Source organism: Pelophylax lessonae, assembly GCF_965119305.1.
Source record: "Pelophylax lessonae genome assembly, chromosome: 7".
NCBI lineage: Eukaryota > Metazoa > Chordata > Amphibia > Anura > Ranidae > Pelophylax > Pelophylax lessonae.
Window position 1 is genome coordinate 2,217,796 of NC_138774.1, and position 12,435 is coordinate 2,230,230.

The following is a 12,435-nucleotide window of genomic DNA, read 5'->3' on the forward strand; positions in this document are numbered from 1 at the left end:
CGCTACCAGGATCATGTCCTAGACACCCCCCATACAGGAGTACAGCCCCAATACCAGGATCATGTCCTAGACACCCCCCATACAGGGAGTACAGCCCCAATACCAGGATCATGTCCTAGACACCCCCCATACAGGAGTACAGCCCCAATACCAGGATCATGTCCTAGACACCCCCCATACAGGAGTACTGCCCCGTTCTGGGATTGTTCACTAGATTCTGCCCCCATGCTCTGTTGGACGAGGTTTCTGGTTGCTCGCAGTGTAATCTCGCAGAGTATTGGAGCAGACCAGAGACCTATTTGCCAGCACTGGCTAAATACAGCAGGGGAGAAGTACATTTACACTACATACAGACTACCCCTGGCCTGTACACATTCCGGCCTTTAGGGTCCCGATCCCGGGGTCTCACCTCCAGTGTGGTGGTCCAGACTGGTTGATGCTCTTTGCTATTCCAGAGATGAACCAGCTTGTCATGGCCACAGGTCAGGAAGAAATCGAGAGACGGGTGGCAGCAAAGACCCCAAAGTTCATCCGTGTGACCCTAAAAGAGAGCAGAGGAGAAAATCCTGAGTCATGTCCCAGAAATTCAGTCCTCCACTTATCGCACTACATGATGGATAGCGAGTATTAGAGCCAATAAAATAAACCCGTCTGAGGACCCAGAATATCTGAATGGTCAGGCACCGTGGGGGTTCATTTACTAAAACTGGGGAGTGCAAAATCTGGTGCAGCTGCGCATGGTAGCCAATCAACTTCTGACTTCAACTTCAATTAAACTTTGCAAAAAAAAAAAAAAAAACTTGGAAGCTGATTGGTTACTATGCACAGCTGCACCATATTTGTCCCGCACATCCCATCACTATTATGCAAGTTTATGGAAAAATGTATTAGACCTTCTGACCTCCATCTCAGGTCTACAGTTTGTCCAGGTGTGTGAGGGATTGTGAGGTCCAGCTCAGGTCTGTGGTCTGCCCAGGTATATGATCTGGTGGTCTGAGGGGTTGGGAGGTCCATCTCAGGTCTGTGGTCTGCCCAGGTGTATGATCTGGTGGTCTGAGGTGAATGCGCTGTCTATCTCAGGTCTATTGACTGCCCAGGTGTATGATCTGAGCATGTGAGGGATTGTGAGGTCCATCTTAGGTCTATGGTCTGCCCAGGTATATGAACTGGTGGTCTGAGGGATTGTGAGGTCCATCTCAAGTCTGGTCTGCCCAGGTGTGCGATTTGGTGGCCTGAGGGAATTTTTAGGTCCATCTCAGGTCTGCGGTCTGCCCAGGTGTGTGATCTGGTGGTTTAAGGGATTAGGAGGTCCATCTCAGGTCTACCCAGGTGTGTGAGGGATTGTGAGGGCCATCTCAAGTCTGTGGTCTGCCCGGGTGTGTGGTTTGGTGGTCTGAGGGATTGTTAGGTCCATCTCAGGTTTATAATCAGCCCAGGTGTGTGATTTCACCCTCAACACCCCAAAGAAACTGCTCTCCTAAAACTCACAAACAACCTACTAACCGCAAAATCCAATGGACACTACTCTGTACTTTTATTTCTGGACCTCTCTGCTGCCTTTGATATGTTTTACCTCCCCCTCCTCCTCCTCAATACAAAAACAAAACTTTACTCCTTTGCCTCCATGACTGTGCTCTTCCCTGGTTCTCATTCTACCCATCGCACTGCACCTTCAGTGTCACTTACAATCATGGCCACCATCAGGGGGGTACAGTGCATACACTTGTAAGGGGCCCGAGCGTCTGCAGGGTCCCGGCTGCCTGGGGAGGATGGGAAAAGGGGGCGGGTGCAGAGGTGCTCCATGGCTGCGCTGACTTTCTGAGTGCGAGTCTGAGCTGCTGCTGTCATTGAGCTCACATCGGGCTCTTTGCTGCCACCTCTGGCCACTTTCTGTATGTGCAATCCTCATATGTGCGGCCTCTACTCTATCCTGGACTGCAGCGCCTCTCTGTGTCAGACACATGTGCTGAGAGGACCACCTTACATGTAAGAGCTGTTCTACAAGGGGGGGGGGGGGGGGGGGTTGTGTACATGTGCTGGGAGGACCACCTTATATGTAAGAGCTGTTCTACAAGGGGGGGTTGTGTACATATATCTGTATACAGGTCTGTATGTGAATATATGTATATAAATCTGTGTATATGTAATGTCTGTATACGTGCGTGCATATTATATATATATGTGTACATGTCTATGTGTGTGTGGGCATGTTCTGTGTGTATGTGTGTAATGTCTGTATACAGGTCTGTTTCTGTGAGTACGTATGTGTTTCTGTGTATATGTATGTATGTACGTACATGTCCGTGTATCTCTGTGTGTATGTGTGTCCGTACATGTGTGTGTCTGTGTGTACATGTGTGTCTCCGTTTGTGTGTACATGTCTGTGTGTATGTATGTGTACGTGTGTGTATGTACATGCGTGCGTGTCTGTACATGTCTGTCTGTACAGGTCTGTCTGCATGTGTCTGTCTGTGTGTGTGTGTGCGCTCGTACATGTCTGTGTGTGTCTGTACAAGTCTGTCTGCACATGCGTGTCCCTGTGTGTCTGCATACATGTGTGTCTGTACGTCATATGTACACGTGTGAGGGGGGCGGAGTGCGTACAGCTGCTGGATTGGATATTTTTGGGCAAAATATAATTCTTTACTGTTAAATGATGAAAGCACAGATGACTTGGAATGCGCTTTTCATTCTCATATATAAGGCTCCTTTCACACGAGCGCTCCGATCAGAACCGATCCCTGTCAGTTTTTCAGGCGGATCTGATCGGATCCTCCATGCATCCCTATGGGACAGCGGATGCCAGCGGTGTCATGTCCGCTGACACCCGCTGCCATCCGCATCCGATCCTGTCCTTGAAATCCGGACGGATGGAAACCTATTTTCCATCCGTCCAGGGGATCGGATGAGAGCAGACAGGCGGTCCATTCTCATCCGATTCCCCCATAGAGATGCATGGGGCCTCCGACACCTCCCTCTTCGCACACAGTGCGGAGACGGAGCTGTCATCCGCCTGCTCAGCGGGGATCGGCGGATCGATCCCCGCTGAGCAAAGAACGGACCGCAGCAGGCAGCGAAGCGTGTGAAAGGAGCCTTACGCTGTAAGTGTTAAAACAAAAAAGTGTGCACTGAAGGACTCCCCAATAATCGGTATTGGTTCTGATAATGGTGTGTTGGCGTTTTTTTATATTTGACCACTACTGGATTACGGTATGTTTGGAATATATCTGACGGGAGTCACTTTGGTTGGGGGGCTTGTGGAACCCAGATTACTTTAGAGAGGTCGGGAAACTCCTTGTCCAGCTTCCCCGGCCCCTCTTATGTGTAAGTCACTCTGTGTCTATTAGGGGCGCAGGGTGACCAAGAACCTCAGTCGGGTCTGCACTAATTGGACTCGCTGTACAACACACCGGACTCAGCCTTTCGTGTTACCCCGGCTATCCTGGGTTCTATATGTGGGGTTTGTGTGACCCCGGCTATCCTGGGTTCTATATGTGTGGTTTGTGTGACCCCGGCTATCCTGGGTTCTATATGTGGGGTTTGTGTTACCCCGGATATCCTGGGTTCTATATGTGTGACCCCGGATATCCTGGGTTCTATATGTGTGGTTTGTATTACCCCGGCTATCCTGGGTTCTATATGTGTGGTTTGTGTTGAACTTAAGACAGTAATATTAAGAAGAATATTCCTCAAAAAAATATAATAAGATGAACAATTTCACCTTTCAGACTGTTAGAATATTGGATATGGTGTCTCATAGACCTCTGCTGGATAGGTTGAGGTGAGGTTTGTTATTGTTAAGTGCGTGTATCCCATTGTTCTGTCTGCCTTAAGATAAACTTATTATGGGATGTATATGTGTATGTGGATTAGCTTCTAGAGGGGAGGGGGGGGGGGGGGAGTTCTCCAGCAGCCCTTCCTAAAGACTGTCTACTGTTGGAAAGTTGAATACACCTGTGTGTCATGTTACTGAATGTAGTTCCCCGTCCAGTGTGTCATTATGCAAAGATGGGGGGGGGGGGGGGGAGGGAATTGTCCCCTGAGTGTATATCTGTTTGTGCCTGCGATTCAATAAGTCCCCGTTTCACACTAAGGCGACCTGTGAGGCGACCCTGGTCGCCTCACAGGTCGCCTTCCATAGGGAAGCTGCGGACCCGTTCTAATAGGAGCGACACAAGTCGCTCCGACTTAGAAAAGGGTCCGGAGCTTCTTTGGGGGGACCCGGAGGCGACCGCCATAGACTTCAATGTTATGAAGTCCGTGGCGGCCGCTCCGAGGTCGCGGCGCGCTGCTCGCACCGCGACCTCGGAGGTCGCCCCCCCGAAGTCGGATCGCCCCTGTGTGAACGGGGCCTAAAGAGTTAGTTGCTTTCAGACACATACAAGCTAAGTTCAGGATAGATTTTGTATGAGGGCGGCTGGAATCTCCATCCATGTTCAGACTGGAGGAAGCACACAAGTACAGTGTGGGTCAGCGGTCCCGTTACACTGGTTGGCAGCGGTGGGATGCTTCCTGCAGTCTGGGACATACAGGATTTATATAGCGCCAACAGTTTGCGCAGCGCTTTACAATGTGAAGGAAGACAATACAGTTACAATACAGTTCAAAACAGGAGGAACTAGAGGGCCCTGCTCGTTCGAGCTTACAATCTAGAAGGGAGGGTCAAGTGAAACAAAAAGGCAATAACAGGGACATCCAAACATCTACTGGGATCCAAGGTCCGGATAGCAGAAGAGGAGAGGTACAGATATCAACCGCCATGGAAGTGGAATTCGGAAGGAGGTTGCAAGAGATGCAGATACAGCACAGGGGACCAATGTCAGAGCATGTCCTGCTAGGATGGTAGGATGTTATCCGCTTGAAATCTGGAAGGAAACGCTAGCCCATGAGCAGCGACACTAGGGAAAAATCCTCCCCTCCATCCAGGAAAGGTTCTGGTCGCAGTATGGATTGTGGGTGCTGGTTTTGGGAGAATAAAACCGCACAAGGAACGCACAAGGAATGGAAAGTTGAGTTAAGCAGGCTGGTCCAGGAGGAGATACGATTGGACGAGAGCTACAGAGCTCTGCACTGGTATGTAACCCAAGTGTACCCATGGACAGCGGACGACAACTCCAACGGAAGGCTTTGGCTACGGCGGCCTAGGGCTGTCATTAGAGAAATGGTCAGAGGACCCTAACTTTGGGAGGGATTTGGAGTGGCGATTAGAGGAAATTATGGATTCCAGAGAAAAGATCCTGAACATCTCGGAAGTGCTCTGGGCACTGGAAGATATGGAGTTTCTGGCCATTCAGGAATGGGAGCTGGAGACAGACGGCTGCTAGACTCTGCTCAGCACCAGCCAGTGTTACCGGGAGAGGAGATTGTAGGTCTCTCATCCCAGCAGCAGCCAACAGCACTGGGAGTGGAGACAGTAAGTCCCACTACCCAGCACCAGCCACAGCCAGCGGTACTGGGAGAGGAGATTGTAGGTCCCTCGTCCCAGCAGCAGCCAACAGCACTGAGAGTGGAGACGGTCGGTCCCACTACCCAGCACCAGCCACAGCCAGCGGTACTGGGAGAGGAGATTGTAGGTCCCTCGTCCCAGCAGCAGCCAACAGCACTGAGAGTGGAGACGGTCGGTCCCCCTACCCAGCACCAGCCACAGAGTACAGATTTACCTGACTTTTCATCGGAGGATGATATGGGTGATAAATCACCCGCCAAAGTGTTGGCACTGGGCCCAAGTGCCACCAGCCTGTGGCCCTGGACTTTCAGCAATTCCAGAGACTGAGGATTTAATAGACTTTTCTGCTGAGGAGGAACGTCTCAGTGAGCTTACAGCAGAAGAGCGAGCATCCAGGCCTAGCACTGCTAACCTCTGCCTGCAACAATTGGTGGCCCAGGAAGATGTGTGCAAGGCCACTGACTTTTCAGTTTACTTCCCTGCGTAACAATGGCATCAGGGCCTAATATCACTGAGCTCTGCCCAACACCAACAGCAGCTTCAGCCTCTTTGAGAGAAGAGGCAGCCGGCCTTGCTACACCACCACTGACAGGGACCTGGGATTTCCTGCCAGCAGCATCTGTGGAATTACAAGAAACTTCTACAGCAGAAGAGCTGACAACTGGACAGAGGGTCCAAGACATCTGCCCCACACCTGCAGCAGTTCCAGAGGCCCAGGGTGAGAAGGTGGAGGTCACTCCCCAGCAGCAGACGGCGCCCCAGAATGAGGACACCAACCCAGCAGAAGAGCTGGCAACAGGGCAGAGTGCTGCTGGCCTCTGCCCTCAACTAACAAAGGATGGGTTTCCTGAGAAAGTGGATGGGACTACAGTCTTCAATTGTATACCCCAGGGATGCTGGGGCAGTCGGCCCAGATCCCCAACAGCCTGACAAAGTGAGCCCAGCCACCCTGTCTTCTCTCCAGTGGCTGAAAGGACTCCTGGGAGAAGGGCCAGTCCAACACTTATCCACAGCGGGGGGTATGTTCTAGAGAGAGGCAGAGGTTGGCTGGGTGAGTAACGATGTGTTCTGGACAATTTGTTTGGGGTACTGGGTGGGTGCAGACATTGGAGGATGGGAACTATGGACGAACTTTGAAAGTCAACTCGTTTGGGGTCTCCTGCGTTAGTCGACTTCGGAAAGGGGAGAGATGTGACGGGAGTCACTTTGGTTGGAGGGCTTGTGGAACCCAGCTTACTTTAGAGAGGTCGGGAAACTCCTTGACCAGCTTCCCCGGCCCCTCTTATGTTTAAGTCACCCTGTGTTCATTAGGGGCACAGGGTGACCAAGAACCCCAGTCTGGTCCGCACTAATCAGACTCACAGTACAACCACACTGGACTCAGCATTTGGTGTTACCCTGGTTATCCTGGGTTCTTTATGTGTGGTTTGCGTTGAACTTATGACAGTAATATTTAAGAACAATATTCCTCAAAGAAATATATGAAGATGAAAAATTTCACCTTTCAGACTGTTAGAATATTGGAAATGGTGTCTCATAGACCTCTGCTGGATAGGTTGATGTTAGGTGGGGTTTGTTATTGTTCTGTCTGCCTTAAGATAAACTTATTATGGGATGTATATGTGGATGTGTATTAGCTTCTAGAGGGGAGGGGGATTTCTCCAGCAGCCCTTCCTAAAGACTGTCTACTGTTGGAAATTTGAATACACCTGTGTGTCAGGTTACTGAATGTAGTTCCCCGCCCAGTGTGTCATTATGCAAAGAGGGGGAGGGGGGGGGGGAATTGTCCCCTGAGTGTATATCTGTTTGTGCCTGTTTTTCAATAAAGAATTGTTGCTTTCAGATACATACAAGCTACGTTCAGGATAGTTTTTGTATGTAGGGCGGCTGGAATCTCTATATATGTTCAGACTGGAGGAAGCCGTATACTGACGGAAGACCACAAGTACAGTGTGGGTCGGCGGTTCCATTACATATCACTTCTGCTTTAATGTATGAATTGTTTAAAGGGACAGCACCCTTTATTATTTTATTGGCTTATTTTTTTCTCCTATGAGGATTACACATGTTTGAGGCAGCGCCACCTACAGGACACCCATTTCCTAGATTTACCTGAAGGACTCACGGTTATGTCTGGTGGACAGATTCCGTGGGGGGGCCCTGGGAAATGTTGGGGGCCAGGCCTAAAGCTCTGTAAGGGGCCCCACAGTTTGATGGCTGCCCTGCTTACAATTCTACTTCCTCCTCTCCTCTTTTTTTTTGGACCTCTCCTATTCTCCATCTACACCTCATCTGATTGCCTCCCATGGCTTCCAATACTATTTCTACGCTAAGGACATCCAAATCCATCTCTCCACCCCCCCCCCCCCCCGCTCACTCCATCAGTCTCCTCACACATCACTGATTAACTAACAGTCTGGATGTCACACCACTTCCTCAAACTCAATTTAGCTAAAATTGAGCTCATAATTTCCCTCCCCCACATGCCTCTTCCCCCGACTTCTCTGTCAAGATCAATGACACAGCTTTCAGCCGGTGTTCTGCCGAAAACTCCATCGACGTTACTGCCGGTGAGCGTACACCCGGAATAATGGAGATTTCCACCACCGGCAGCCTTTACACTCCGGTAGATGCTATAATTAGTTGATGCTATTGTTAGTCCACCCGCTAGTAACCAAAAACATGGCAGCCTCCAGGGCAGCCACAATTAACGGGCGGACTAACAATCTGCACTAATTATAGCATCTACCGGGATGTATAGGCTGCCGGTGTTGTGTGAAAACACCAAGTGGTGGAAATCTTTGATTATTCCGGGTGTACGCTCACCGGAAAGAACGTCGGAGAATTCAGCAAGTTGGAGTTTTCGTCAGAACACCGTCCTGTCTCAACATCTCCAGAATACGCCCCGACCTAACCAACGACACCACAATGCTTCCAATTCACTCCCTGGTCGTCTCTCACCTCAACTACTGAAACTCCCTCCTCATTGGATTATATTAAAATAGGCTCCTCCCCCTTCTGTCTATCATGAATGTTGCTGCCAGACTCATCCACCTTACAAACCACTCAGCGTCTGCTACCCCTCTCTGCCAATCCCTCCATTGGCTGCCACTCACCCAACAAATTCAATTAAAAATACGAAGTCATCCACAACTCAGCCCCCAGCCAGGGCACTAACCTGGTCTCAAAATAGCAACCTAACCGTTCTTTGTTCCTCCCAAGACCTCCTGCTCTCTAGCTCTCGTCACCTTCTCCCATAGCCGCCTCCAGGTCTTCTCTCAGGCCGCCTCCAGGTCTTCTCTCAGGCCGCCTCCAGGTCTTCTCTCAGGCCGCCTCCATCCTTTGGAATTCCTACCTCAATCTGTCCAACGATCTCCTACTCTGTCTACTTTTAGGCAATCCCTGCAAACTTTTCTCTTCAAAGAAGCCTATCCTACCCCCATCTAACAAATGTTCTTTTATTTACTTCATCAGCCCCATCCCCCAAAATGATTACCTTTTTTATAATTTGACTCTCCCTCTTAGGATTGTAAGCTCTCAGGATCAGGGCAATCCCTGAAAAAAATCTTCTCTCTTCAGATAAGTCTATTCTGTCTCCACCAAACAACTCCACTTTTATTTTCTCCATCAGCTCACTCACCATAGTTATTACCTCTTGTATTAATTGACCCTCCCTTTTAGATTGTATTTAGTTGTATTGTAACTGTACTGTCTGCTCTCATGTTGTAAAGCGCTGCACAAACTGTTGCGGCTATATAAATCCTGTATAATAATAAAAATAATGACCTGGTGGTCTAAGGCAGTGGTCCTCAACCCTGGCCTACAGGGCCCACTAACAGGCCAGATTTTAGGTATTACCTTGGGGAGATGCAGTCTAGAGTACTGCAATCACTGAGCAGCAAATGATATCACCTGGGATGCATTTCAGTTATCTTGGAAATCTGGCCTGTTAGTGGGCCCTGAGGACCAGGGTTGAGGACCACTGGTCTAAGGGATTGGGGAGGTCCATCTCAGACCTATGGTCTTCCTAGGTGTATGATCTGGGTGTGTAAGGAATTATGAGGTCCATCTCAGGTCTATGGTCTGTCCATGTGTAGGATCTAGGGGTCTGAAGGATTGTGACGTCCATCTTAGGTCTATGGTCTCCCCAGGTGTGTGATCCGGCCATGTGAGGGATTATAAGGTCCATCTCAGGTCTATGGTCTGCCCGGGTGTATGATCTGCTGGTCTGAGGGATTGTGAGGTCCATATCAAATTTATGGTCTGCCCAGGTATATGATCCGGTGGTCTGAGGGATTGGGATGTCCATCTCAGGTCTATGGTCTGCCCAGGTGTATGATCTGGGGGTCTGAGGGATTCTGAAGTCCCAGCCTCTTGCTTGTTTTGAGCTCTGCCCCAGAATGATGATGAATTGCCAGTCTTGTATTACACACACCATAGACGCACTACCTGTATCAGACAATTCAGGCCGCTCTGCAGACTGCCGCTCATCACACAGTTCTTTGTGGTCCCCACATACAACGTGTCACTCCCTCGGCCTTCTGTAATTGTCCTGACTGGCCCAAAACATTCTGGAATCTGAAGTAGGAAAGCACATAGAACAAATATTAATCCTTTCCTTGGACTCCAGAACCCCCACCCCTGTCCCACAGCGCCCAGACTCCACAACCCCCACCCCTGTCCCACAGCGCTCAGACTCCACAACCCCCACCCCAGTCCCACAGCGCCCAGACTCCACAACCCCCACCCCTGTCCCACAGCGCCCAGAACCCCCACCCCTGTCCCACATTGCCCAGACTCCAGAACCCCCACCCCTGTCCCACAGCACCCAGACCCCAGAACCCCCACCCCTGTCCCACAGCGCCCAGACTCCAGAACCCCTACCCCTGTCCCATAGCACCCAGACCCTAGAATCCCCACCCCTGTCCCATAGCGCCCAGACTCCAGAACCCCCACCCCTGTCCCATAGAGCCCAGACCCCAGAATCCCCACCCCTGTCCCATAGCGCCCAGAACCCAGAATCCCCACCCTTGTTCCATAGCGCACAGACCCCAGAACCCCCACCCCTGTCCCACAGCGCCCAGACCCCCACCACTGTCCCACCGTACCCGGGTCTCCTGCACTTTCTTGTATTCTCGATCCCATAGAATGATTCTGCCGTCTTTGCCACCTCCAGAAAGAAGAGTGCCATCCCTACATACACAGAGAGCAAAAATACCGCCATCATGGGCACCGCACACGGCATGAGAGATCCGGTGACTGCCTGCAAGAGACAGGTGTGTCAGCTTACCTTTCAAGTATGTCTGGCATTTGTCTGTCCCCACCTTTACCCCCCACAAGTGATTGGTGTGTGCCTGTCCTTAACTTTACCCCTCAACATGCAATTCATGTCTACTTGTCCTTACCTTTACCCCCCCCCCCCCCCCATGCGATTGGTGTCCATCTGTCCTCAACTCTACCCCCCACGTGGTTGGCCCTCATCTCACCTTTACCCCTCACATGTGATTCGTGTTCATCTGTCCTCACCTTTACCCCCCCCCCCCCACATGATTGGTCTCCATCTGTCCTCACTTTCCCCCCCCCTATGTGATTGGTGTTCATCTGTCCTTACCTTTACCCCCTATGTGATTGGTGTTCATCAGTCTTCATCATAACCCCCACCGTGATTGGAGTCCATCTGTCCTCACTCCCCCCCCCCCCCCCCCACATGTGATTGGTGTCCATCTGTCCTTACCCCCTATGTGATTGGTATCCATCTGTCCTTCCTTTTTCCCCCCCACATGTGATTGGTGTCCATCTGTCCTTACCCCCTATGTGATTGGTATCCATCTGTCCTCCCTCCCCCTCCCCCCCACATGTGATTGGTATCCATCTGTCCTCACCTTTACCCCACACGTACAAGTTCCCATTGGAGTCTCCAGTGACCACATCCCCATTCTCTGCAAATGCCACACACAGGACAAAACGTGGTTTCTCGTATTTCTGTGGAGGGAAATGTCACCATTAGTGTCACAATCTGGCGCTGGTCATTCATTGGCTGTTTCCTGTGTCCATCTCCTATGGGAATCACAGAGGAAGAATTCCAGCAAACACTGCAGCTGAATACAGAACGGAGGAAGAACCAAGGCTGCCATCTCCTATTTTCTGAATATACTAGTTCCCAGGCTGTCATCCATTGGCATCAGTTCTTTTAGAGTCACTGGTTTGTACATTCTGACATCACTTTCCTGGCCTTCATGCTACTTTGTATTAGGCAAGACAGCCAGGGAACTAGCATTTTCAGAAATTTATCAGCAATGATGGCCCCCATTCTGCTTTACTCTGTAATTCATTTCTACCAGGCTGCATACAGCTCCACAGATGGTCATTGGGGGTGTACTTCCTGTGTCTGAATTCTTTACCAATCACATTCAGACTTTCACAACAGGGATGAATCTGATTGGAGGAGGTTCGTGATACATCCAGTGGTGTATTTTGGTTTTGTGCTGCCCTAGGCAAGACTAAAATTGGGTGCCCCCCTTCCGACTCCTATGTAAATTTGCCCCACTCCTTCCTTTATAAAAGGGATGTGACTCCCTCCAAAATTGAAGGACTCCAAGTCCCAGCATGAGAGAGAGACAGAGACACAGAGAGACAGAGACAGAGACACAGAGAGACAGAGACAGAGACACAGAGAGACAGAGACACAGAGAGAGAGACAGAGACACAGAGAGAGAGACAGAGACACAGAGAGAGAGACAGAGACACAGAGAGAGAGACAGAGACACAGAGAGAGAGACAGAGACACAGAGAGAGAGACAGAGACACAGAGACAGAGAGAGACAGAGAGAGACAGAGAGAGACAGAGAGAGACAGAGAGAGACAGAGAGAGACAGAGAGAGACAGAGAGAGACAGAGAGAGACAGAGAGATGTGATTGAGAGGCGGCTCAAAAGAGTCTCAGGTGGAGGGGGGTGGCTTTTTTGCTGCCCCCCTGCAAAGTGCTGCCCT

The 12,435-nt window shown here is 50.4% G+C and overlaps 1 protein-coding gene across 3 annotated transcripts in view; it reads right to left on the minus strand.

Moving 5' to 3' along the window:
- Positions 1–12,435, minus strand: part of EML2 (EMAP like 2) — an 80,294-nt gene that overhangs the window by 24,707 nt on the left and 43,152 nt on the right. For all 3 annotated transcript variants that reach the window (XM_082264344.1, XM_082264345.1, XM_082264346.1), the window contains 4 exons: positions 11,329–11,428; positions 10,555–10,709; positions 9,896–10,024; positions 410–541 (listed from right to left, as the gene is read on the minus strand). In XM_082264344.1, the coding sequence (XP_082120470.1) occupies positions 410–541; positions 9,896–10,024; positions 10,555–10,709; positions 11,329–11,428 (516 nt within the window). The remainder of the gene's footprint in view (positions 1–409; positions 542–9,895; positions 10,025–10,554; positions 10,710–11,328; positions 11,429–12,435) is intronic.